The following is a 25,576-nucleotide window of genomic DNA, read 5'->3' on the forward strand; positions in this document are numbered from 1 at the left end:
TATGTATAAGTTATATGGTTCACTAAACTGATTTTGTGACAGACATGGCAAGTGAAAAACTCTTTGTTTTTGTTTAAATTTCCACAGTTATTGCGATTGGTTTTAAAAACATTACTGGAGCTTTAATTTCTAAGGTAATTATAACATATTTGACATCATTGTAAAGGGAATTTCAAGCTCTTTAAGAACATTAAAGAAAAAAGTAACCGTTCTATTTTAAAAAAAAATTGTTTTCTGATGCTCCAATAATAAAAGAAATATACGCTTATACACGCAAAATCAATCACACTGTATATTTAGACCGATAGAAAAATCGTTGAGCGTTCTCAATATAGGTAGGCTTGCATGTTCACTCTAGAATAGTAGAAACACAAGTGCCCAGAATCAGTGGAGGTTTTTGGAAAAAAAAAACATTCAGCTATGTACCAGTCACAAGCTTCCCTGGAGAGGTTTAATGGACCCTGGTACCAAGAAAGTGTTTGATAGTTGGAAATATCCACAAACTATAGAATAGGATGCCAAAAAAATCTTATTACAGTATCCTTAAAAATTAAAATGAAGGATGGTATCAAAACGTCTTTCGATAGCATGTTACATTCCAGGTTGTGTATCAGTATCTACGAAGCGTCAGAAGTAGGTGCCGATAAAGGGAATTGGTAGACTTCAACAAGATCTTATTGATGGTGCACACAAAACTGGCTAAAAGAATACTTTTTTGCCAGATAAAGATGCACTGAAATCCCTTTGGTCTTGCACGATGACTTTGATAATTTTTTTTATCTAATATAGTTCAACACTCAACACAATTTTTGCACATAACTCAAGGACCAGTACTATAGAACTTAAACAGTGATAGCAATATGCCACCTGCGCATCTGTTAAGATTTGTTTGTGATCGATGTGCGGACAAATCCGTCCTGTATGCATGTAGGTGGCAATAAAGTCTTTGCAAAATTGACGTCGTTCCTGGAATGAAAACTTATAAGGATTGGATGCGGAGCTCATACACTAACTCAAAACGCCATCAAAACTGCAACCTGTCTGAATATTTTGAAGTAGTTCTTTGAACATTTCAACTCCGAAATTTGATTGCTTTTTCTACACTGTACCTTTCACTACTAAGGCGTTAAAATTAAGGGACAAAGCATACCAGCAATTGAGGCTGTTAAGGAATAAATGGTCTAAAGCTGCGTATACATTATCCGAACCGAACGTGTAGGTGTAATGTAGTACATGTAAAGTGTTTATAGCGTGCCCGAATCGATCGGAGCACAAAACGGATACGTAATTATGCGTTCGTCCTCGTTCTGTCAAAAGTGAACGAGCCACGAACGCTGCATTACATTACATGTTCGGTTCGGATAATGTATACAGTATACGCATCTTAAAGGACAATTTGACCATGAGACAAAAAGTCAATTTTTCTTTCTCCATTTCGCTGGTAATTTATTGAAGAAACTTCAAAGAAGTTGGTGTTGATATAGTACATGGACTGCTATTAGCCCTATACCATTGAATTTATAACTTACTTTCAATACAAAATGGGTGGTCACGGATAGAGGGCACCGTAGTCTCAGGGTAAACTAAAGTCGTGTAGACACCACTCGGATCGCGTAAAGAGTAGCTTTTATAGTAACCGTGTAGTACGGGAAGTTTTAAATACTCGATAGCGATGTCCTTAACCATATTTTAGTTACAATTAGCAGTCCATGTACTATATGGTCTAAGACGTGAATACAAAGACCCATTGTTCTAATATCAAAGAGAAACTTCATATTATTGATATTACATTGCGTTCCAGCACCATCAAGATTAAAATTCTTCTATACCATCATTATACAGACTGCTGTAGATTATTTCAAACGGCGACGCAAACTAAATGTTACCAAAATTCATATAGGTCCGCTAGCAACTGGGGCGTTTGTTGTGTTTCCATAATCGCCTATCCCATGATACATCTACTTGATAATATACCGAAACAATTAATTGGCACACAGTCACTTACGCACTCTGTATATTAAATTGATGTGGCACCACTGCACAATTTGTTGTTCAATGCTTTAAGTCATTGGTTTGTTGTTAACTTCACATGATTCAACATATGATTATAATATTATGTTGATGTAATGTAAACTTTTCAATATTATTAAAAAAGTAGTTCAAAATGTCTACTTCAATAGAAATCCCTCTACGGGATACTGACGAGGTAAGTAAATGAATCGTAATAATGTATAAATATAGCATTTCATTAGGTTATCGAACTTTGTGTGGATCAACTTCCGGAAGGAGATGAAGTATTAGGTATATTGAGCCAAGAAAACTCTCAGCTTTTTATTTGGGTTAATCTTGCGGTAAATAGTGAAGTGTCAATTGGTATCCTATCCTCACACGCAATTTTTAGCTTGAATATTACAAGCAAAACAAAATCAATGACTTCATTAAAATACTGGAAGCTTCTCGAGCCGGTGCCAATGTCAACTACCGCGACTTTGAAAAGGACCAAATGCGAGCTCTCGACATGCTGGCAGCATATTATGTTCAAGAGGCAAATCGGGAAAAAAATAAAGATAAGAAAAGGGATTTATTTACTAAGGCTACTCTTCTGTACACCACAGCCGACAAAATTATTATGTATGATCAGGTACATACTTATCGCAATAGCATTTCATTAAATACTAACGGAAATTTGTTAGAATCACTTGCTGGGAAGAGCGTACTTTTGCCTCTTGGAAGGAGATAAAATGGATCAAGCCGATGCTCAATTTAATTTTGTTTTGAATCAGTCGCCAAACAATATACCATCATTGCTAGGGAAAGCTTGCATCGCATACAACAAGAAAGATTTCCGAGGCGCTTTGGCTTTCTATAAAAAAGCTCTTCGCACCAACCCAAATTGTCCAGCAGCTGTTCGCTTAGGTATAAATGACATTCCTTTTTTTATATAATTATGGGTTTTTTTTACATCATATTTGACCAAGTAATGAGTAATTTTCCCTAATGAAATTGTACTTGTACACTGATTCGGTTTTTTTTTTGAGAAATGTGTTGTAATTTTATTCATTACATACCCCAACACAAATTCCAAATTCTTGTCCCATTTGAAAATTTATTTACTGGATCCCTGTGTTCAAAGCGAGGTTCAAAGGTAGTATGAAACATTCCAATGATTTCTAATATTTATTTTAAATATCTTATACATAATATGTGAAGTTAGCTCTGCCCAAGGTTATCCTAGAGCTAGACTCCTTCAACTCACGCCTTACAAAAATATACTGTGCAAGATTTGGATTTCATCCCATAGTGTTTTAAATGCAAACTAACTTTCTAGTACAGCATCAAACTCAAATACTAAAATTTAAATCCATAAAGGTGCATGCGAGCCGAACCATTAGCGAACTGCTGAAAAACTGTTCTTTGAAATTATTTTTACAATGAACTTCCAACGATCCATGGAAAAGCCGAACCAGCCGCAAACTACCAGCAGTCATCGGTCTGTGTACTTCAGTTAAACATATCTTCGCTCGGGAGCGGAAAAAAAACAACGAACTTACACAAACACGTCCCAATATGAACTGCAAAACCCTTTGTGTTCGTAAAAAAAACCAACAGGAAACGGTTCGCCGCAAACCGCTCACAAATCCTGTCTTAATCTAACGAACCAGTTGTTCGCCAGCGGTTCACGAACGGTTCGGCTCGCATATGTATACACACCTTTATAGCAACAAAAGGTTCCTGAAATGTGCAAGAAAAAATTTGGGAAATCTTTTGTTTATACCTATAGGTAACATGATGGTCCAGGATATTGTTTTACAAGGAGGTAATAGTTATTTTTGCGCGATCGGTCATTTCTGACTATTTACCATGTGTGTTTCCATGACAGTACGTAGCATTTACCAGTTGCTATGATTACGACGACGCCAAAATTACTTACCGATCTAAAAACAGAACAGCAAAAATACTTACCGACGCCTTTTTAAAAATCAACAGTCTTACATTACATTTAATCTTTAATTATTGTTAGGTACATTAAACGTACAATTTGTGCTGTTGTTTCCTATAGAAAGACGCTCATAAAGTCATAAAGGAAGTACAAAGCTAGCAAACTACATCAGACACATACACAATTTTATGAAATTATTAATTTCAATTTTGACAAATAAACTGGTAACCTAGTGATGTACACCATACCACTTCGATCATTTCGATTTATTCTACTCGTTAATTTCTTAGTGCATATTTATATTGGTTACATAATTTTAATTTCGATCGCGCAAAAAATTTTATAAGCACGTCGAACGTTAAGGGTTACCGTTCTCAGACAATAATTGGAGTCGTCGCTTCGCTCCTCCTCCAAACAATTGTCTTCGAACGGTAAAAATCCCTTACCGTTCTCCATACTTAATATACTATTATTATACAAGACGATAAAGGGACATTTTAACCATTGAGTGAAAGATGTTAATTCACGAGTGTAACATGTATAATACAAAACTTTATTTTATAGCAGAAGCCATACAAATCATTGTAAAGCTTCTGACATTTCTGAATATAATTTAGAGACGTCAAAAATAGCAACCTTAGGTTCTGCCGTCGCCATGGTTTCCATAAAAACAGAATTGTCATATGTTCTGAACGGCATTTTATATCGTGCATTTGAAATAAGATTGGCAGATGTCATTAGAATGCACAGTCATTTGTTTCAGGTTAACTATCCTTAAGGATAAAGAACGGCTTAGCCTACTCATTCAAACCTGTTAAAATGTCAATTTAACATATGGTAGGTATAAAATAAAATAAAGTAAAGCAATTGTTATAGGAGCTATGACAATAATCTTTTTTATTTAAACAAAGATAAGTAATCTTAACAGGTAATAATAATTATAGGAGTAAATGAATAAAATATTATTTTTTCGCTAATAAATTAAATGTCGCTGCATTCGCTTCTTCCAAAATGTTATCTGGCACAAATACACTATTTTCATCTTCCATTTTCTTGGAAATCTAAACGCGCACACTTTTGCTACAATTATAATTTGTTGACAGATTGTGTCAATTGTTTTACGCAGATCTCATGGGAACCATAACAACGAAAACTACCTACTATGTTTTTTCAGATGCTTAAAAAATAACTATTACCTACACTGTTTCTTTTTATAGTAGAGTTCCCGCGCGCTCAAAAGTGATTTAGAAATCCACTCCGTCAAGCTTTTAAAGGTAAAAAGCATCTAATGATGTTTTTCTGTAGAGTTTGGACTACTAATTAACCCCCTAAATTCGTCTGTTGATACCGATGTCCAAACGGCCCAAAAAAGGAAAAAATTGAATTTTTCAAAAAGTTCTTATTTTTAATTATCTTTACAACGGTGCGTTTTTTTCGTCGTTAGCTCTAATGGTAATGAAAATATAAGGGTTTTTCTCCACGCATTTTACATTGCATATACGACAAGAACGCACACATAATCGTTAGCCATTCGCTTAAACAGTGTTTTGCAAAATGTAACTTTTTAAAATAACGCCATTGCTCTTAGACGAATCAGAATTTTAAAAAAAAGTTTAAATAAAAATTATAGCTGGCAGCTTAACGAATCCAACGACAGCATAGTTTGAAAATATCTTTATAATTAAAGGCACAAGGAGGAAAAATGTATGACGTTGCACGGAGTAGCGGTGGTCGCTTTTCAACCGATTCGATGAGTCCCCTCCTACAAGCAATGTTTTTATTCACTTCAACTTGCGTTAAGTAGACATCTTCTTGTTCATCTCGAACTGAATCTTCTCAAATTGATTTATTTTGATTTTTCTCAATAAGTAATAAATTTAATAACTTATAGAAGTCTTCATCGCTGTGCTATGCTCATCTTTTTGTGTGTCATGTGAAGTGTATTTATTAACAGACACTTTTCCACTACAATCATACAATAAATTGAGCAAGCATGCAGCCACTTAATTTTTTTGTCAGGAACACCGTCACGTTTTACATCCAAAAAGTAATTATTGTTATTGCTTTGTAGACATTTTTGGATTTGCAAATGAAAAATATAATACCTACAAGCAACCTGTTTTAGACGAACTAAAACAAATGGAAATTATATTTTATTTATTTATTTATTTATTTTATTTACTAACAAAACGGGACTTGCCCTTTTACATTGTCAGCAGTCAACGGTTTTGGCTTTAACAACTTAAACAAACAAAAGTAAAAAAACAACAATACTAAAAAAAAAAAAACAAATACCATATATGCAATATCAAAGATGTAACAAGACATTACGGACACTCGTTCAAGTTTCCTGGCTCGTGACCTATTAGATTTTATCATAATAATATGCAATAACTCCTTTTTTAAATAATGTTAAGTTTACATTAAAATATATTAGAATTGGTCTGGTGAATATATGCATTGGTGGTTATGGCTACCCTTATCATTGGCGATTTTAATTTGTGACCGGTTCGATACGTAGGCACATAAAATATACTTTTTGGTCTGGTTTTATGAGCTGGAACATACAGATTCACAAGTGATAGCAAATTAGGACAGTCAATTCTATTATTTATCAATTTGTATGTACATGAAACAAATATCAGCAACTTCTCTCCTATATTTTAACGGCATGATATGATTTTCCTCTCTAACTTCCCGATATTGATCATATTGGGGGTAAGTACCTCTTAAAATGTAGATATTTTAAGAATTTATTTTGAACTGTCTCTATTTTTTTTATGGATTTGTAGACCGGAATTCCAAACTCTACTGCCGTACTCTAATTTAGATCGTACCAGGGAGTTGTAGAGAATTTTTATGGAAACGATATTTTGAAATTCGGAGGTATTACGTATTAGAAACCCTAAATTTTTTAGTGCTGAATTAACAACGTTATTTATATGCTCGTCCCATTTTAAGGTAATTGTAAATTCTACTCCTAAATCCCTAATTACTTTTACAGTTTGCAGTTTTTGTTGGTGCATAGAGTAATCTGCTTCGGTATACCCCTTCTTCGCTGTAGTATACGTCATGCTTTTGCATTTATTGATATTAAAGTAAAGTTTGTTTCTATTACTCCAAGCCACGACACTGTCAACATCAGTTTGAAGTAGTTGCACATCATCAACATTCTTAATTTCTTTAAATATCTTTAAATCATCTGCAAACATTAAACAGCGTGAGTATTTGATATTTAAAGGAAGGTCATTTTATACAAGTCCGGGTATGGTTGTCCGAAGGGGTTTAATTATACCCCTCACATTTAAGTTCCACCCATATTCTTCACAATTAGAGGTATTTAAGATGGGAGTCAAACTGCTTTTCCATATAAAATATTGATAAAATGCTCTTAAGGTGTGCTGTTTTAAGGCTTCAGGTGGAAATTTATATCATTTCCCAGTTTAGACGACAATTTTAATGCTCCCAACACATTTATATTGTAACAACGGGAAATCAGACTTCGAATAGGTACAAAATCATACAATATTTGTGCATCCTTTGAAATAGGGGTTCAATAAAATGCATATGCTCTTACATGGCTCAAGGCTGTCCAACATGAGGGCCGCGGGTCGGATGATACCTAGTTTCTTGCGACCCGTAAAACAAGCACTAAAATGTATGCATTTCCTTCCAATAAAAAATATGCACAATATCACTGATGTGTTGCACACAAAGATGTTATAATGCGACCCTCCAAGTTGAATTTTTCTTAAGAGCCACTTGAAATTGGCCATCCCTGCTCTACATAAAGTAAATCGTAGTTAGTTTTTTTGAAACACTTTCCATGCAGATGCTTTTCCAATTCGGTTGAACTGACTGCAAACATCGCACACATTGATGTAGAGCATATGAATTTTACTGAACCCCTATTTCAAAGGATGCAATAGTTATTTGTATCACAAGTCCAGAAAATGGATGTTTGCGAGTGTGAGTAAGGTTGCAGGCCGAAGCGGAGCTGAGGCCTGCAATACGAATACTCGCAAAACATTTTTATGGACGTGTAATACACAAGATTTTTTGTGTCGAAGTAAAAAATTTGAGGGAAAACGTTCATTTTAAAATTTATATTTCTACCTCGTATAATTATAAGCCGTCATACTTGCATTCAAATTTCCAATATTTCGATGTTATGTTGGTAGCACAGACAGTTGGCAGTTGGTAGCACAAGCATGTCAATTCAGTAATTCACAACCGATATTTACCAGTGTTTATTCATTAATTGTGATTAAATGAATAAACAAAGCATTACGTTAATTTAATTATTATTACAAATTTCTAAAACGCTTAGGGCAGTCGTAAGAAGTTCATAACATTTAAAAGAAGCTGCGCTAAAACTAATAAGTAGTAAGTTGATTTCAATGGGAAACATAACCTTGAAATTTATTTCAATTTCAGCTAGTGCTTGCACCTATTTTGGGAATTGGGTTGCAATATTTTCATTTGCAAATTGATTTATCATATTAATTCCATTACATATAAGAATGATAACAAGTTTGTTTGGATATCTACTTCTCGTTGGCTGTCGATTACGAGGAGAGCAGCAAGAGGGCCGATGATTGCTTCGTGCAAATCTACAATTTGGTGTATGCATGCAGTGTCGTTTGATTATTATGGTCTTACTACACGGAAGTAGGTAACTGATGTCGGAAATTTTCATCATAGATATGAGCATAGATATCGACAAGAAACCGTTTTCATATGCGTACACCTCCTTTTCGGAAACTGTCATCTTCAGAGAAATATACTTGCTTGTAGATATATAATTTATGGAATAATGTATACAGTTTAATGTTAACAATGGCAGAAATAATAATAATTACAAATCATATAGTGTCATTACTCTTCATCCGTTTAGTGTTGTGTTTTTTGACTGCGTTAATTTACATGCGAAACCATTTGTTGGCATTCCTGGCATCGAGTGTGGAAGTAGGTAAACTTCAATTTCCTATATTTTCAATTAGCTCTCTGTTTTTTGTCATAAACCGTAAGTTTACCATCGGTAAACATGTACAAGTGTCATAACCGCACTAAAGGAAAACTTGTAAGTGAAACTTACAATAATTCTTGATTAGGGTACTTACCTACCGCATTTACATATACGTATTACTATGTTACCAAGCCATAAAGTGCTTAAAATGGAATTTGCACAAAAAATATGCCTATCATTCTAACAATTTAATTTAAATTTAGAACTGTCATTGCAAATTAAATCAGTTCCACCAACCAGTTTTTAGTGATATTTTTGCCGGCCTAGGCCAGCAAATCATAACTTTCTGGACTAATTTGGCTACAGAAAACAAAGCTTTGAAGCAGGGAGACACAAAAAAATATTGTACGTTTCAGTTTCAGGTGATCCCAAAGCAAGAAGCTAATTGATACAGAGGATATCCTTAGCGATTTAACGAGGTAATGGTGGTTCCATTCCTCGACAGTGTAGTCTAGATGAAATATTATATCTTTAATTAATATCCTTGTTATAATATTCTTATTCTTAATTTTTATTATTTAAAAACAAATGTAGGATTTTGTATATGTGTAGTCGCAGTCTATTTCGATTTCCCGTTGTTACAATATAAACGAGTTGCCAGCAAAATTGTGGTCCAAACTGCGCAATAATAAACTTCCACCTACAAGTACAACTGACTGTGGGGTATAATTAAACCCCTTCGGACAACCAGATACCCGGACTTGTATAAAAATAATTTCCATTTGTTTTAGTTCGTCTAAAACAGGTTGTTTGTAGGTATTATATTTTTCATTTGCAAATCCAAAAATGTCTACAAAGCAATAACAGTAATTACTTTTTTGATGTAAAACGGGACGGTGTTCCTGGTAAAAAAATTAAGTGGCTGCATGCTTGCTCAATTTATTGTATGATTGTAGTGGAAAAGTGTCTGTTAATAAATACACTTCACATGACACACAAAAAGATGAGCATAGCACAGCGATGAAGACTTCTATAAGTTATTAAATTTATTACTTATTGAGAAAAATCAAAATAAATCAATTTGAAAAGATTCAGTTCGAGATGAACAAGAAGATGTCTACTTAACGCAAGTTGAAGTGAATAAAAACATTGCTTGTAGGAGGGGACTCATCGAATCGGTTGAAAAGCGACCACCGCTACTCCGTGCAACGTCATACATTTTTCCTCCTTGTGCCTTTAATTATAAAGATATTTTCAAACTATACCCCTCGTTGGATTCGTTAAGCTGCCAGCTATAATTTTTATTTAAACTTTTTTTTTTAAATTCTGATTCGTCTAAGAGCAATGGTGTTATAAACGATATTTTAAAAAGTTACATTTTGCAAAACACTGTTTAAGCGAATGGCTAACGATTATGTGTGCGTTCTTGCCGTATATGCAATGTAAAATACGTTGAGAAAAACCCTTATATTTTCATTACCATTAGAGCTAACGACAAAAAAAACGCACCGTTGTAAAGATAATTAAAAATAAGAACTTTTTGAAAAAATCCATTTTTTCCTTTTTTGGGCCGTTTGGACATCGGTATCAACAGACGAATTTAGGGGACTAATTAGTAGTCCAAACTCTACAGAAAAACATCATTAGATGCGTTTTACCTTTAAAAGCTTGACGGAGGAACCAATTGGGTTATCACAAAACTCTACTATTAAATTTTTATTAGTAACAGGATTGAACAAAACGCTATACAGCACTCGTGGAAAACTAAATCACTCACTTGTGTGTCGTTCCACACTCGGCTACGCCTCGTGTGTAATCTCGACACACGCGTGAGTGGAACTTTTAGTTTCTCCACTTGTACTGTAATATACTATTAGTCAGTAAACAGATGATAAACAGAGAGGCAAAGATTGCATTACATGAGATCTAAAGGTAGACACAGATACACAGTGTTTCATCAATGTTTGGACTGTGCAGTCCAATCCCCGAGATTTCCTCACTTTGTGTACTGTAAACCAGTGGCGGCTCGTAAGCTGCGTAGAAGGTAGTGCCAAATTGTGTCCCCTTCCCCATTATTTTAATAGTTACAAATTTTTGTTTTCATATTATTCCAGTTATTTAGATTTTGAGTATAATTCGAATATTTTTATTTATTTGTACTATCCGTTTCCATGGCGTTTAGTCTGATCTATAAACAATAGCAACATTTTATTTGCAGTTTTATTAATGAGGCCGAAGTATCATTTTCAACAATAGTTGTACAAATAACTATTCAAATCTTTATCTAAACAAGTACTGAAATTTATTAATTCTTTCAATACCTACTCCTTTATTTTCGGATTTATCGCTATTGTCGAGTTCAGACACATTTCGTTTTTTAACAATATTTAAGTCCGGTAACGGCCTGCTTAATTGCTTTATTTAAAGTCTATTTTCCAGAGAATGCATGGAAAAAGGTTTATTTAAATGATTTTTTAATTTGTGTATTTTACGTAACAATTAATCCGGGAAGTGTAATCTTACACAGAAGTAAAAAAAAATTGTTTGACTTATCACGACTGAAACAAGGAAAACGGCGCAAAGCATAGTAATACACGTACACCTTATTCAATTGTGCTTATGAGCCAAACTTCTGATGGCTCAAGTTGTACGTATAAAACGCTACTTCGGTTTCGCTCCTCCCACCCCTCTACTCCCCGCGGAAGTCCACACTTGTAGGAAAATACGAGCCAGTTTCAGTTTGGCACGGCTCGACCCTATGAGAAGTCCACGGATACCAATGAATTCTTCTTGGTGGTGGTTAATGGTTATCAAATCATTTACTTTTTTTGTTTTAAATTTTAAAACACAATTATGTACTCTACTGAGCACAATTAATAATAGTTAATTATATTTTAAGAATTGATAATTAGCAGGTTCCTTGAGGTGGAGCTATGGCTCCTTGGCTCTTTATAGAGAGCCGCCCCTGCTGTAAACCATTGTGAATAACTGCGCAGACAGGTCTGAACAGACCAAACTTGTGTGTAGTAGCTCCAGTGGTTAATTTATCAGACTCTGCATTGCCAGTGCGTACCAGTACAAATGTACTAAATTTAATACTTTTTATCAGAATTAAGTACAATGTTTAACGTTTAAAATGGAAAAATTTTTGTAAACAACATTCTTTTCACCATAAGGCATACCGCCAAAGTATCATTATAGGTAGATGATGCTATACATATGGGGACTTATTTAAATAGAAATTTCAATATCTATTTATTACACGTTTTACAACATTTACTTTTTAGTGTGTCCCAGAATCGCGTGAGTTACAAGTTTGATTTTTAGGTATGGGTCATTGCTTCATGAAATTGGGTAATCAAGACAAAGCAAGACTAGCATTTGAGAGAGCTCTTCAATTAGATCCACAATGTGTTGGTGCGCTTGTAGGATTGGCAATTTTGAAGTTAAATCTCCAACAACCGGATTCCATTCGCAGTGGTGTTCAAATGCTGTCTAAGGCATATACTATAGATTCTTCTAATCCTATGGTTCTTAATCATCTTGCAAATCACTTCTTCTTTAAAAAGGTAAGTAAGGCTTAAACTACAATTCTCACTTGATGTTTATAATTTTAATCACACTTGTGCTATAGAGTCCGCCATGTAATGTGAAACTGATTTTAGGACTACAATAAAGTTCAACATTTGGCTCTGCATGCGTTTCACAATACTGAGAATGAAGCAATGCGAGCTGAAAGTTGTTACCAACTTGCTCGCGCATTTCACGTGCAAGGTGACTACGACCAGGCTTTCCAATATTACTACCAAGCGACACAGTTCGCACCTGTCGCTTTTGTTCTTCCTCACTTTGGTTTAGGTCAAATGTACATCTATAGAGGTGACGCCGAAAACGTGAGATTTTTACTACTCAAAGTTGAATGCTAATTTTTAATATGTAGGCTGCGCAGTGTTTCGAAAAAGTATTAAAGGCACAACCTGGAAACTACGAAACGATGAAAATTTTAGGTTCACTGTACGCCAATTCCACCTCTCAATCTAAGAGAGACATTGCAAAAAATCACCTAAAGAAAGTAACTGAGCAGTTTGCGGATGACATAGAGGCGTGGATTGAGTTAGCGCAAATTTTGGAACAGTCTGATTTACAAGGTTCGTTAAATGCGTACGGTACCGCTATCAAGATTTTGAAAAAGGATGTGCAAGCTGAAGTTCCTACCGAAATTTTGAATAACGTAGGAGCTTTGCATTACAGGTACAATTTTTTCTTACATAAAAATAGATGATGCTATTCGTACTGTAGGTTAAATAATTTAGAGGAAGCGAAAAAATATCTAGAAGAGGCACTTGTGCGTGCACAAAGCGAAGCGGAGCATGATCCCCAATATTACAATTCCATATCCGTCACAATTACATACAATTTAGCTAGGCTAAACGAAGCTCTGTGTGTGTTTGATAAATCTGAGAAGTTGTACAAGGATATTCTTAAAGAGCATCCCAATTATGTTGATTGCTATTTGCGGTTAGGATGCATGGCGCGAGATGAAGGGCAAATTCACGATGCGTCGTACTGGTTTAAAGAAGCACTGCGTATTAACAAAGATCATCCTGACGCATGGTCTTTGTTAGGGAATTTGCATTTAGCGCAAAATGAATGGGGACCTGGACAAAAGAAATACGAACAAGTATTAAAGGTGAGTAATTTTTCAAAAAGTACACAACTAGATACAGCATTTTTATTAGGAGTCGCCGGTTGTTACTTTTTTCCGTTTGTAAAATCTCTCTAACTTGATACATATAAAAGTAGATTAAATTATCCGAAGGGTAATTTAGAGTATTACCATTGAATTTATAACTATCAGAAGCGCGGGTTAAATGGCAGGATATGTGACTGTTTTCAATAGTTTAAATTACAAGACGTAGATGTCTCTACCATCGAGAAAGATAAATAATAATGTCAGTTTTTTTCCTTTGTTAATTATTATACAGGAATCTGTAATGAACCCACTACACACTGCATACAGAATTCTATTATAGATACTCAAGAAACGTATTTATAAGGCATTTATGTGGCACACAGGATGTTGAATGACGCAAGATAAACATTCTTCCTTTCATGAATCCTGACCTACTTAACATTCCTTAAGGAAGATTGAATTACATTTGAACAGGAAAGCAAAAAATACGCAGGCATCCTTGATCACTGTAACTGAAATTAAATGTACCTACCTATCTATTCTTAATTTTTGTGTGTTGGTTAAGCTACCTAGGACAGGGGTCGGCAACCTATTGAAACGGAAGAGCCAAAAATTACAATTTACAAAATTTCCCAGTTCTTAGAGCCACACATAATTTTTGATTCAATATTATAGTTTTTAGCTATATACAGGGTCCTGCAACAGTGCGTCGGTTTTTCCTACATAGCTGATAGATACCTGGTAAAAATATTGGTGGTTGCGGATCTACAGAAATTATTTTTGAATGTACAGGGTGTTCCATTTTTACGATGTCAATTAATAACTGATCTTTTTAAATAGAACATCCTGAATATTTGGTTGTTTCAATACCGTTTGTTCAAAGTGCTATAACTATTCTTTTTCAAATGGAACTACCACTATTTTATTTCGCTATTCGATTGTCTTTTGTGTTCTCTTAAATGTTTATAAGGGGTGCCCTGTGCTTAAACTCCGCAGTGTTTAGGTTATTCAATATTTTTCACAAAAGTACCTACTCATTAATTAATTACGTGTTTATACATCGGAGTAGGCTGGCTATAATAAAAAAAACAAAAGAATACCAGAAAGTAAACAAGTGTCAAAAATTAGAAATTATTTGCTGCAAGTATACTTTTGATACAAAATAAGATTAATTAAAAAGGCGAATTTCGAACAAATGAACTAATTTCTTTAGATAAATACGGAGAGCCGCAACTTTATAGGTATCAAAAGAGCCGCAGGTTGCCGACCCCTGATCTAGGTCCTAGGATCACATGTCACACCTGGCAATTTTGATACAAAATAAAAAGGTCGTTAACTCGTTACCTCTTTTCTTTTAAATTCTGACGTTTGTAATTTGTTCTCAATGGTTAATCGATAACTTATCGATAATTATCGATTAATAGTCAGTCGATAAATTTAAAAAAAATGGTCGACTAATGGATAACACCGATCAACAAAAAAAGAATTTTTTGCGCATGGGATTTACATAATATATTCTGACTATAATAAGCAATAATAAATAAAAAGTGTGATTAAGACATCGAAAATATTTGCTTTTACAAAAGTTACAGCGATTTGATTGAAAGCTTTCAGGGGCGAACATTAAAGCTGGAATCTTTGTTTTCCCTCAAAAAAAAAAAGAGAAATGGAGGGTGATATTTTTCCGCGGTTACTTAGCAAAGAGGAAAAAAAATTCTGGAACAGTTTTAAGGCAATAGTCCATGGTTTCCCGTTCAGTGTTTCCTGGGAAACCATAGAGCTGAAAATTATGACGAGCTGACAGGATTTGGTTTATATCATGGGGTATAGAATGTCTCTAAAGAATAAAGGTTACATTCTCATTTCGATCAATTTAAGGATAATATGGGAGCTTATTCGGAATAACAAGGACAACACTTTGTCAAGACAATGGAACTTAGGCACCTTCCCAAGGCCAGGAAGCTGGAAGCATGATGGAAGATCATATTTGGGGGGCTGATAAGAAAAACTTCAGTTGAACATGACAAAAACAGCAAAACTGTTCCATTTTTAAACATTTAGACTCTAAGATAAACAAATTATAAATGTAGAAACGTTACCATTTAATAAATCATGCATATGTAAGTAGGATTCTATAGGTATTGTTATTTTTTGTTTTTTTGCATTTTTTTCACACAAAAACAAATACATAACCATTTTTTGTTCTAATTCTTATTTGTGGCTATAGAAGCAATAAAAATAAGATATATATGTCCCATGCGCAAAAATGCTGTAGACCGGTGTAATTTATCGAAAATTTTAAAGGATTGGTCGATAAATCTATAATTACCGATAATCTATCAATTAATCTCACAACTAAACTATTATGATAGATAATTATCGAGAGAATATTTAACGACATAAACTTTTCAATGTTTAGGTATACCAGTTTACTTCCAACAAAAGCGATGTAAGAGCATTGTGGAGAGAAAACTTCAGCATCAAAAGATCCTGTTTTATTTAAATTATCTCTCGCAATACCAATACCAAAAAAACAAAAATGTTAGCGATGTACGCATGGATGATGTAATATATCGATTGAGTATATATATCGATGAGATTTATGAAAAAGTATCGATAGTTTTCTCTTGATAATTTCCGCTACTTATCTATTAATCGATAAATATCAGAGATAGACAATTTTCGACAAGTGGCAATAATAATCGATTATTATCAGCAGCCAACAATCATTATTATTTTAAAAAGTTATCGATAATTATAAAAAGTTATCGATAATTTTCAAACGTTATCGATCATTATCGAAAATGATCGTTACGATTTATCGATAATTGTCGATTATTATCGAAAGTTATCGATAATTGTTTAAAGTTATAGATAATTATCGATAGTTATCGATTAACGATTAATCGATACTTATCAGACTGAACAGACTTATGGATAAATCGATAACAATTTCATTTATCGCTCAGCTCTAGTAGGTGTACGAATTCACGTAAACTGGGACCGATTTATTTGTGCACAATGCTGCATGGTTATAAAAAAAGCTGATTCGCGAAATTTAGTTATCAAATGTAAATGTGGAAATGATGTAGGTGCCAACTGCCAACAATTCCACTACTGGACTGTTCTGAGGTTCATTCGTTCATTTAAATTTGCATTACCGAAAACTCCATTTCCACATTAACATTGGGTAAATTGCGCCAACTTTTTTTATACCCTGGCAGCATTGTGCACACAGCAAATAAAATTAACACATGGGTTCCAGTTCACGTGAATTCGTATTATATATTCTGCCAACGCGGCAGCAAATGTGTTGGTACGTTTTTTTCTCTTCTCGCTGACCGTTGGTTTTCAAAATTCAAATGCTTACAACGGACAATATTTTGCCCTCAAATTTTTTTTATCGTTTTTGAATAACAAAATCTCCCGCTTTCAGTAAAAATAAAAAAATGTTGAACCTGCCTATTGTACTGCCTGTGAATAGAATGTTATGAAATTGCATTCCTTCAAGGGCAAGGACTGCAAGCTTCGTTCGTCTAAATGTATTATTATTTACATTACACATTTATGCAACGTTTCTTAAGGGATCTATTTTTAGAACATTCCAATCCTATTTATAAAACCATTCCAATGATAACACAAAAAAAAACCCGTGTTCCTGACATCTAACGATTAAAAAGGAAAATATTCGAATGGGCAAAATGAATGGTTTGTAATGCTGCCATCTAATGTCAATGTAACGCTCCACTTTCGATCGCCCACAGACTTTCAAACGATCGAACTGCCCCTAGCGGCGGAAAGTTCGCATATGGTCACAAACTGTTATATGGGATCGGCGCTTCTGATAGTTATAAATTCAATGGTATTACTGTTGTGTCCAAATGTTTGAATGAAAGCATGACATGAAACCAAAGGTATACCTGTGGTACTAAAAATGCTTTTGTTTTTTGGTAGGCAACATCACAAGATCCTTATTCGTTAATTGCCTTGGGAAATGTATGGTTACAAACCTTCCAACAGGCTTCCAAAGATAAAGAAAGGGAAAAACGTCACCAAGAGCGAGCATTATCGATGTATAAGCAAGTTTTGAAAATTGATCCTAAAAACATATGGGCTGCTAATGGTATAGGGGCTGTGTTGGCACACAAGGGTACGGTCAACGAAGCAAGAGATATTTTTGCTCAAGTTCGTGAAGCGACTGCCGATTTTTGTGACGTTTGGTTGAATATAGCACATATTTATGTAGAACAGCGACAATATGTCAGCGCCATACAAATGGTTAGCACCATATAATCGGTTTGCATTTACTTACTTGTTTGCGTTTCAGTATGAAAATTGCTTGAGAAAATTTTATAAATTCCATAATGTAGAAGTTCTGCAATATTTAGCTAGAGCCTATTATAAAGCAGGAAAATTGAAAGAAGCTAAAATGGTTCTATTAAAAGCAAGACGTGTAGCTCCTCAAGATTCTGTGCTACTATACAACATTGCTCTTGTTCTTCAGCGACTTGCAACGCAAATATTAAAAGACGAAAAATCAACTCTACAAACCGTACTGCAAGCAGTACACGAGTTGGGACTGTCATTGAAGTAGAGCTTTCTTCACTTGAGATCACAATTATATTTATGCTTCCAGGTACTTTACATATTTGGCCGACAAAGAACTGGAAGATAAAATGCGATATGATATAAAGTTAGCCGGTTTGGAAGCTCGCCAATGCCAGGATTTGCTGTCACAGGCACAGTATCATGTCGCCCGTGCAAAAAGAGTTGATGAAGAGGAACGGCAACTGCGTAGAAAACAAGAGGATGAACGCACTGCCTTCAAATTACGACAGCTTGAAGAACAGGTATGATATGTAGACATTATTGCAAAATATACAGACTCAATGAAAAATTGTTGTATCAAACCTAAAATTTCGTCATAATTTTGTAAATGATTTCTTCTAGAAAAAACGTGAAGAGGAATCTAGAGCAAATAAGGAGCAACTTTTACAAAAACGTCAAGAATATAAAGAGAAGACCAAAAATGCTTTACTGTTCAGCGAAATGCCAAATGAGAAAGTCAGGCCCAAAGGTCGTGGTAGAAAAGATCAATATGTTAGCGATTCTGGAGGAAGTGACGCTGATAATGAAGGTGGCAATGTGTCGAAGGAAAGAAAATACAAAAGTGGGGATCGCAAGGACAAGAAAAGAAAATCGGGAGGCCGGAAACGGAAGGATGGAGCTCATTCAGACTCTGGCAGCGATAGGCCTCGATTCAAAAGAAGTCGCAAAAAGCATCATAGAGTGGAGGATGACGGTCTTACAGCTAAACAGAAAAGTAGAATTGTTTCGAAGGCGACAATATCTACCAGTGAATCCGATAGTGACGACAATAAACTCAAAATTGCTAGCGGTGATGAGAGTGGTGGAGAAGGAAGGAAACGTAAAAGAAGAATTTCGTCCGGATCTGACCAATCGTCACGTTCCAGGAGTAGATCTCGCTCCAAGGGTTCCAGATCACGGTCTCGTTCAAAAAGTGGGTCCCGATCGAAGAGCAGATCAAGATCTCGCTCTAAGAGTGGATCTCGCTCTAGGTCCAGAAGTAAATCAAAATCCCGCTCCAAATCAAAAAGTGTTTCGCGTTCAAGAAGCGCTTCTCGATCTAAGTCGAGGTCAAGGTCAAAATCGGGATCAAGATCAAAATCGGGATCAAGATCAAAATCAAGGAGCAGATCAAAATCGAGGAGCAGATCCAAATCTATGTCTTGTAGTAGGAGTCCTTCCCGATCTCCAAGTCGTAGTGTATCCAGAAGTAGATCACGTAGTAAGTCTGGAAGCGAGAAAGGGTCACGTGCATCTAGTCCAGCTCGGAGTACTCATGATAGTGACTAATAATCTCTCACAGTATGTTATACAATATGGTATTCCTTTAAATGATTGACTTTGTTATAATCAGACATATAATTGTAAATGCACCTTATACGAAACTCAATTGAATGTTACACAATTGAAGAATTAGTTTGTTTTATCAATAGATTGTAGTATCTTAAAAACCACAGTGATCACAGTTTTTTTTTTTAATAAAACCAGCGAGTAATACTTGAAAGAATATTATCAGATATTATCAAAGTTTGTCATCTCATTTCAACATTTAACCAAATGCATATGATAAATACTCATACATAATAAATAATAATAATAATAAATAATACCATAAGTAGTCGAAGTATTGTCGAATATGTTTCATTTGCTTCATCTTTATATATAAAAATGAACCCCTGTTTCTTCTGGGCACGCAATAACTTTAGAACGACTGTACCGATTTCATTCATCTTTTTTTTTTTAAGTTTTCTGTGTAGAAGGTTCTTACGGTAAGAAAAACTAAGAAAATCGCACAGAAAATTGGAGAAAACTTAACGACTATTTAAACATCCCGCGTTTGACGGTGCGACGGCAATTGTTTTAACAGCTACATCGATCGGCATAATGTATCCGTAAAAAAATTAATTTATTCATTTCATAGTGTGCTGTCAATTCGGTCTGATCGTTTATCCAGATTTCAGTGAGTTTTTTGAGAAGTTTCGAGGTTATTTCACCGCAATCAGGCCTTTTATATTAAAAGTTTGATATATACCTAATATCCATTTTTGGTCAGTGTTAGACTACAACATTTCTGTTATTATTAGCAATAGCCATGACTTTTGTTGTTTTCTGAATTGCTACTAGGTAATAACAGAAATGTTGAAATTTATTTATAAATTTGCGGGTATACCAAAAGCTTAATAAAACATGTAAAAACAGTTTTGTATGCACCTTTCAATTCTGAACAACTTTAAACTCTACAGTTTTTTTCTGTAAAATGTACAGGAGGGCAGGATATTGCATAAAACTAATTTCCCATGTTAAATCCCTATGTTCCTAGTTACCATGCACCACCCGGTATATACGAGTAAGTCAAACTGACGAGCAAAGCAAAGCGCGAAACGAAGTTAACGGAATCGATATGAACAACGCAGAAATGTCCCCTTTAATCCCTATCGAGTTGCATTTAATTATAACGTAGTAATCGATTACAGTTTACAGTAAATCGTTGCTATTAGACACTTTGTGTGTCCACTTTGCAAGGCTATTGAGACCCCGGGATTATGTTGCGCAGGAGCCTAGTGAAATTGACGCCATTGATACCGCCACCAGAGCCACTACATTCCTTGGTTTCCCGAAATGAGCCAGATCCTATACATTTTTTGACTCATATTCAAAAATACAATAATTGCTTTCAAATTACGGCATTTGACGCAACAAAAAAAGGTACGTTGCTAGCTCTTTGGGGAGATTTTGGGGCAAGTGTGTTAAAAGCTCTTTTCCACCTAACCGGTTGAACCGATTTAAACGCATATTCTTAAACCTGTGCTAGCCACAGCAAATTTTTTGAAATAATTTTTTGTTATTATTTATTCCAGTCCGAATTGAATAGGTATTCATACCTAAGAAAGAGGACAACGTCCGTCAGGTCAGCTAGTGATTAATATACATGGTCACTGATAATTCTGGAAAAGGTGGATTTATCGTGGAAAATATTAAAAAATGTTTTAGGGTTTTTTAACAACTACACGCTCTAGATGAATGTTAGATATTGTTTGTAAGTACTTCGGTAATCAACACCATAATAAATTGAAAGTTAAAATGAAAGGCAAAATGTATTAATCTAGTCCAGGCAAATCAGTCGACACAATGTAAAGATTTCGCTAGGGACAGAGGTCCCTTGTTGAGTTACTTAAATAAATTATAGGGTTGCTTGGATTGTTGGATAGAGCAACCAATTAAAGCATGTACCCCATTTTTGATGACTTGTCAGATTTGTTGCATTTTACTAACTGAATTCTTTCAACTAACAAAATTTGACACCTGCTCTGCCCAAACAAAGTAATTTTAGTCTATTCCAACAGTCTTGACCATACTGTAAAATTAGAGCTGAAAAATTTCAAAAGCTTAACAAGAACATAAAAAAAATGTTTTATTGAAGTTATTTTATATGAATAACAATTTAATAACTACCAAAAACATACAACATGCATTTCTCTTCCTTCACTTATACCAGTGCTTCATTTTGAAACCCCCACTAACGCTGGCCGTATAACTCTGTCATGCAATTTGTAACCTATTTTAGAAACGACAACTACAGAGCCAGGTGATTTCCCTTCCACTTCCTGCAAGATACATACAGGTAATTATTAAACAAATCTAGTTTCATGCATACTTGTTGAAATAAAGCTTCATGAAAATTTGGATCAAATTTCTCATTTAGAGGATCAACAGGCTCCAATCCATGTCTTTTAAAAACATTTTGTAACTGAGCTTCGGTCATCATTAACCCTTCGTACAAACTTTTGAGATGAGGATTTTGATCCGTTATTTCTTCTTTAGGAACGCTTTCCGTTGCTTTACTCAGAACATCGGCCACGTCTAGTAAATCCTTACAAAACCCTTGAATACCAAAAATCTTTGCGTCCGATATTTGTTTAGTAAGCCTATTTCGTAGATTTTCACCATCGGCAAGGGATCTTTTGTACTTATCCTGTTAAATATAGGTCAGTTGTAAGGGATGTAAAAATATAAGGCTTACCAATAACTCGGTATTTTTTTCGTTTAAGCTTGTCACTTCCTTGTTTAATTTGTCTACCTCCTCCTTAAATTTAGAATCTATTTGTGGGGGTGGTTGTGCATCTGTGTTGGGGTTTGTCTGTTCAGCTGCAGTATGTCTTAAACTACCAAGTGTGATGGATCTTAAAGAGATTCTTATTTTATTTCCTCTCAGAAAATTATGTCAATAGTCTTACCTTGCATTTAAAGTTATCGTATCCGTCACCAACTGGCTTACCCTGAATAAACCTCTGGCTTTCACAAGTGCCATAGTCTTACAAATGATTAAATTGTTCGTAAAGCAAGTCCAGCCAGCGTAAAAGTAAAGTAAGGTTAACGTCACACACAGCTGATTTCCCTGCCGTGCTGATTTTTCGAGCTTTTTTGTTGAACACACTGATTTTGAATTTTGAGGTTAATTTCTCACCGCTGTGCTTTAGAGCGCAATTTTTTAATAAATGCTTATAGTGGTTTCTGGTAAGTTTGTTCAAATATATCATCGAAATTACTTATTTGCAACATTTCAGACAATGGCAAAAATTGATAATATTTTACTGAAAAGCAAGTTTAGGGGATGTTTGTTAGGTTCCTTGATTGGCGATTGTTTTGGCGCGCCATTTGAAGGTGATGTTATGACGGGTGGCGGTAAAGTGATATTGCAGAAATATTTTGACAAATTGGAGGGAGCTAATTTTAAAGGTAACAAGAATTTAGTTGTGTATCCTAAATTTGATTCATATATATCGAGATTTTTTCCATGTATACCATTCGATTGGCACACAAAGAAAGATTTTGACTGCACACCAAAAATTATTTGTTTAATAGCAGGTCATTCTGTAATTGATTTGCATTAGGTATAGCAGCTATCTAAACGGGTTGTTTACTTTTATTACCAGAGTTTCCTTTTGCGCATGAATTAATTCGAAAGCTGGATTTGGCTGGATTATAGGGGAAATTAAAGAGATTCTGACTATTAAATAATGTCAATCATTGGATTAATGGTGGATTTATAGGTACAACAGAAACAAAGGTATGGTTTCGTTGGTTAACGACACACAATAAACCTTTATTTCGATTGGTTATTCTTATTTCTGAATGATCTAATGATAATGAATATATAAACCCACCATACACAATTACAGTAAAAAATAAACTAAATGACATATTTCAAAATTAAAGTAATGCAACTTAATGGGCGAAGTTCAGTTAGATTCTGCTCTTCCACTTAACCCAATCATTTAATAAATTATAACAGAAAAGATTTAACACAATACACAATGGCACAATTTATCACTCATAGTATAATAAAACCTACAATTTTCCCAGGTCCCATAAAGCAATATACTGATGACACGGCCATGACAAAATGTATAGTTAAATCATTAACTGACAAACCAGCAGTAGATTTCAAATTTATGGCCCGTCTCTTCGTCAAGGAGTATTTTTCCGACCCCAGAAGAGGATATGGGAAAAATGTGGTAGACGTATTTAGTAAGTTAAGGGCGAATAAATTCGAAGATATTTTCAAACCCGCCGAAGAGCAGTTTTCCGGCATGGGCTCATTTGGAAACGGCGGTGCAATGAGAGTAGCTCCTTTGGCGTTATATTTTCATGATAACTATCAAGCAATGATAAGGGCAGTTTCGGACGCTACAAGAATTACACATACTCATAAGAATGCAATTAACGGCGCAATACTTCAAAGTATGGCGGTGCAACAATGTCTAAGATTAGATCCGTCCGAAAAAGTCGATACGCATAAATTCGTCAATAACCTTATTGACAAAATGAGGATTATAGAAGTAGAAGATGAGGGGTATGTTTAGTCGAAAATGATTTGGTCGATTTCATGTGCAAGTTACAGGTTAGATACAGAATTTCTGGCACCCTACAAAGAAAAGTTGGTCGATGTGCAAAAACTTTTAGATAGTGCCAATGATGATACAGATGAAATCGTTCGGATACTAGGAAATGATATATTTGCGTTGCATTCGGTTCCTACAGCTATATTTTGTTTCTTAAGAGCCCAATTGCCTATTCCTAGGATTACAGTAAGAACATCGCATATCTTTCGCTAAGTGGGCAATTTCATTTTTATCTTTTTTCAGACTGATAATAAACTTAGAAGAAGTATCCAATATGCGATTTCTTTGGGTGGTGATACAGACACAATTGCAAGTATGGCGGGAAGCATGGCGGGTGCATTCCTAGGAGATGACTACATCAATAAACATTTACTTAGGCACTGTGAAGGACACAAGGAGATGTCTGAAATGGCTGACAATTTATTTGCAGTAACGGAAGACGTTGATTCTGCATAATCAGATTGCAATATTACAATTTACTTAAGTGTGTATTTGTAGCTAAGCTTTGTATAAAGGTTGCACTTATTTCAGAATGATAAGTGATTTTAATTATATTCATAATACTTTATGGTATAATTTCTTACTGTGAATGAAGTTAACATTTGAGCTAACCCCGCAGTGTTAGTAATGTGCCAGATCGTTAAAAATGTACATCCGCGGATCTGATATGGATTATTAGATCCGCGAATATGGATCCAAACGTCTTTTACAGTTAGTGCTGATTGGCGTGACCTTGAAACAGCTGTTGACGTATTTCGACTTGCGCAGTTTTCATGATTTTGTTTTGTTTATAGTTTAGTGTGACACCGGTCCGCATTGAACACATTTGTCTTATCTGATCTGATCAAGAAACAAAAAAAGAAAGATATTTAAAAGTGTTTCGTTCCTATAAGTATGTTATAGCATTGAATTTAGATTTAGAACAAGAGAGGGATAATAAATAAATAAAATTCTTACTATTTCACATTTGAGCTAAATATCTAAAAAATAGTGATGGCAAATGACCGGTAATTTTTAAAAGTGATAACTGATAAGTGGCCACCATTAATGACCCAGCATTTAAGTCATTTTTGCGGTCACTTTTAAATCTTGATCCAATGCGTTTTATATGCTGTATTTACTTTTACCTATCAAAACGACACCAAATACATGACCATTCAATAAATGTTTTGCCATTTAACCAGACTTGTAAAATTATGAAGAAAACACAAGGTCAGCGTGCAAAATAAGTTTCACTCTGATTTTTATTTTTTATTCACATATTCAAAATAATACCCTTAATACTTAAAAGTTAAAACAAAACTTAAACACTGATAGACTGCCAACATCAGACATTCTTGGTGCATGACTCACATATTGAATGCCACAAAATGTACAAGTAGCATATTTTTTTGATTTTTGGATAGGTTTTTTTTTTGTAATATTTCCAGACAATATTGTGTCTGTTTTTACCATTTTTTACGGAAGAGCTTCAAACACTTTTA

General features: G+C 34.7%; 3 protein-coding genes and 1 long non-coding RNA gene across 4 annotated transcripts; 3 read left to right on the forward strand and 1 right to left on the reverse strand.

Annotated features, from left to right (window-relative positions):
- The first annotated feature begins 2,064 nt into the window (after positions 1-2,064).
- Positions 2,065-19,693, forward strand: LOC116173085 (RNA polymerase-associated protein CTR9 homolog). Its single transcript, XM_031490368.1, has 12 exons — positions 2,065-2,206; positions 2,253-2,351; positions 2,402-2,641; positions 2,694-2,916; positions 12,237-12,478; positions 12,575-12,802; positions 12,850-13,160; positions 13,209-13,599; positions 17,557-17,880; positions 17,930-18,192; positions 18,239-18,452; positions 18,553-19,693. The coding sequence occupies exons 1-12, from the start codon at positions 2,165-2,167 to the stop codon at positions 19,477-19,479; spliced, it is 3,504 nt and encodes a 1,167-aa protein (XP_031346228.1). The 5' UTR covers positions 2,065-2,164; the 3' UTR covers positions 19,480-19,693.
- LOC116173088 lies at positions 7,875-9,295 on the forward strand. Its single transcript, XR_004145859.1, has 3 exons — positions 7,875-8,326; positions 8,378-8,908; positions 9,217-9,295. It is a non-coding gene; the product is annotated as an uncharacterized LOC116173088 (long non-coding RNA).
- Positions 19,694-21,584: 1,891 nt separating the features above from the next.
- On the reverse strand, positions 21,585-22,560 carry LOC116173087 (grpE protein homolog, mitochondrial). Its single transcript, XM_031490370.1, has 4 exons — positions 22,425-22,560; positions 22,211-22,370; positions 21,845-22,162; positions 21,585-21,794 (listed from the first exon to the last, which is right to left on the reverse strand). Exons 1-4 carry the CDS (start codon positions 22,496-22,498, stop codon positions 21,690-21,692), a joined length of 657 nt encoding a protein of 218 aa, XP_031346230.1. The 5' UTR covers positions 22,499-22,560; the 3' UTR covers positions 21,585-21,689.
- Positions 22,561-22,562: 2 nt separating this feature from the next.
- On the forward strand, positions 22,563-24,660 carry LOC116173086 (ADP-ribose glycohydrolase ARH3-like). The gene is made up of 5 exons (XM_031490369.1): positions 22,563-22,704; positions 22,755-22,926; positions 23,554-24,043; positions 24,092-24,278; positions 24,336-24,660. The coding sequence occupies exons 2-5, from the start codon at positions 22,758-22,760 to the stop codon at positions 24,546-24,548; spliced, it is 1,059 nt and encodes a 352-aa protein (XP_031346229.1). The 5' UTR covers positions 22,563-22,704; positions 22,755-22,757; the 3' UTR covers positions 24,549-24,660.
- Positions 24,661-25,576: the final 916 nt, after the last annotated feature.

This window comes from Photinus pyralis, unplaced genomic scaffold (genome assembly GCF_008802855.1).
Source record: "Photinus pyralis isolate 1611_PpyrPB1 unplaced genomic scaffold, Ppyr1.3 Ppyr1.4_LG6, whole genome shotgun sequence".
Lineage (NCBI taxonomy): Eukaryota > Metazoa > Arthropoda > Insecta > Coleoptera > Lampyridae > Photinus > Photinus pyralis.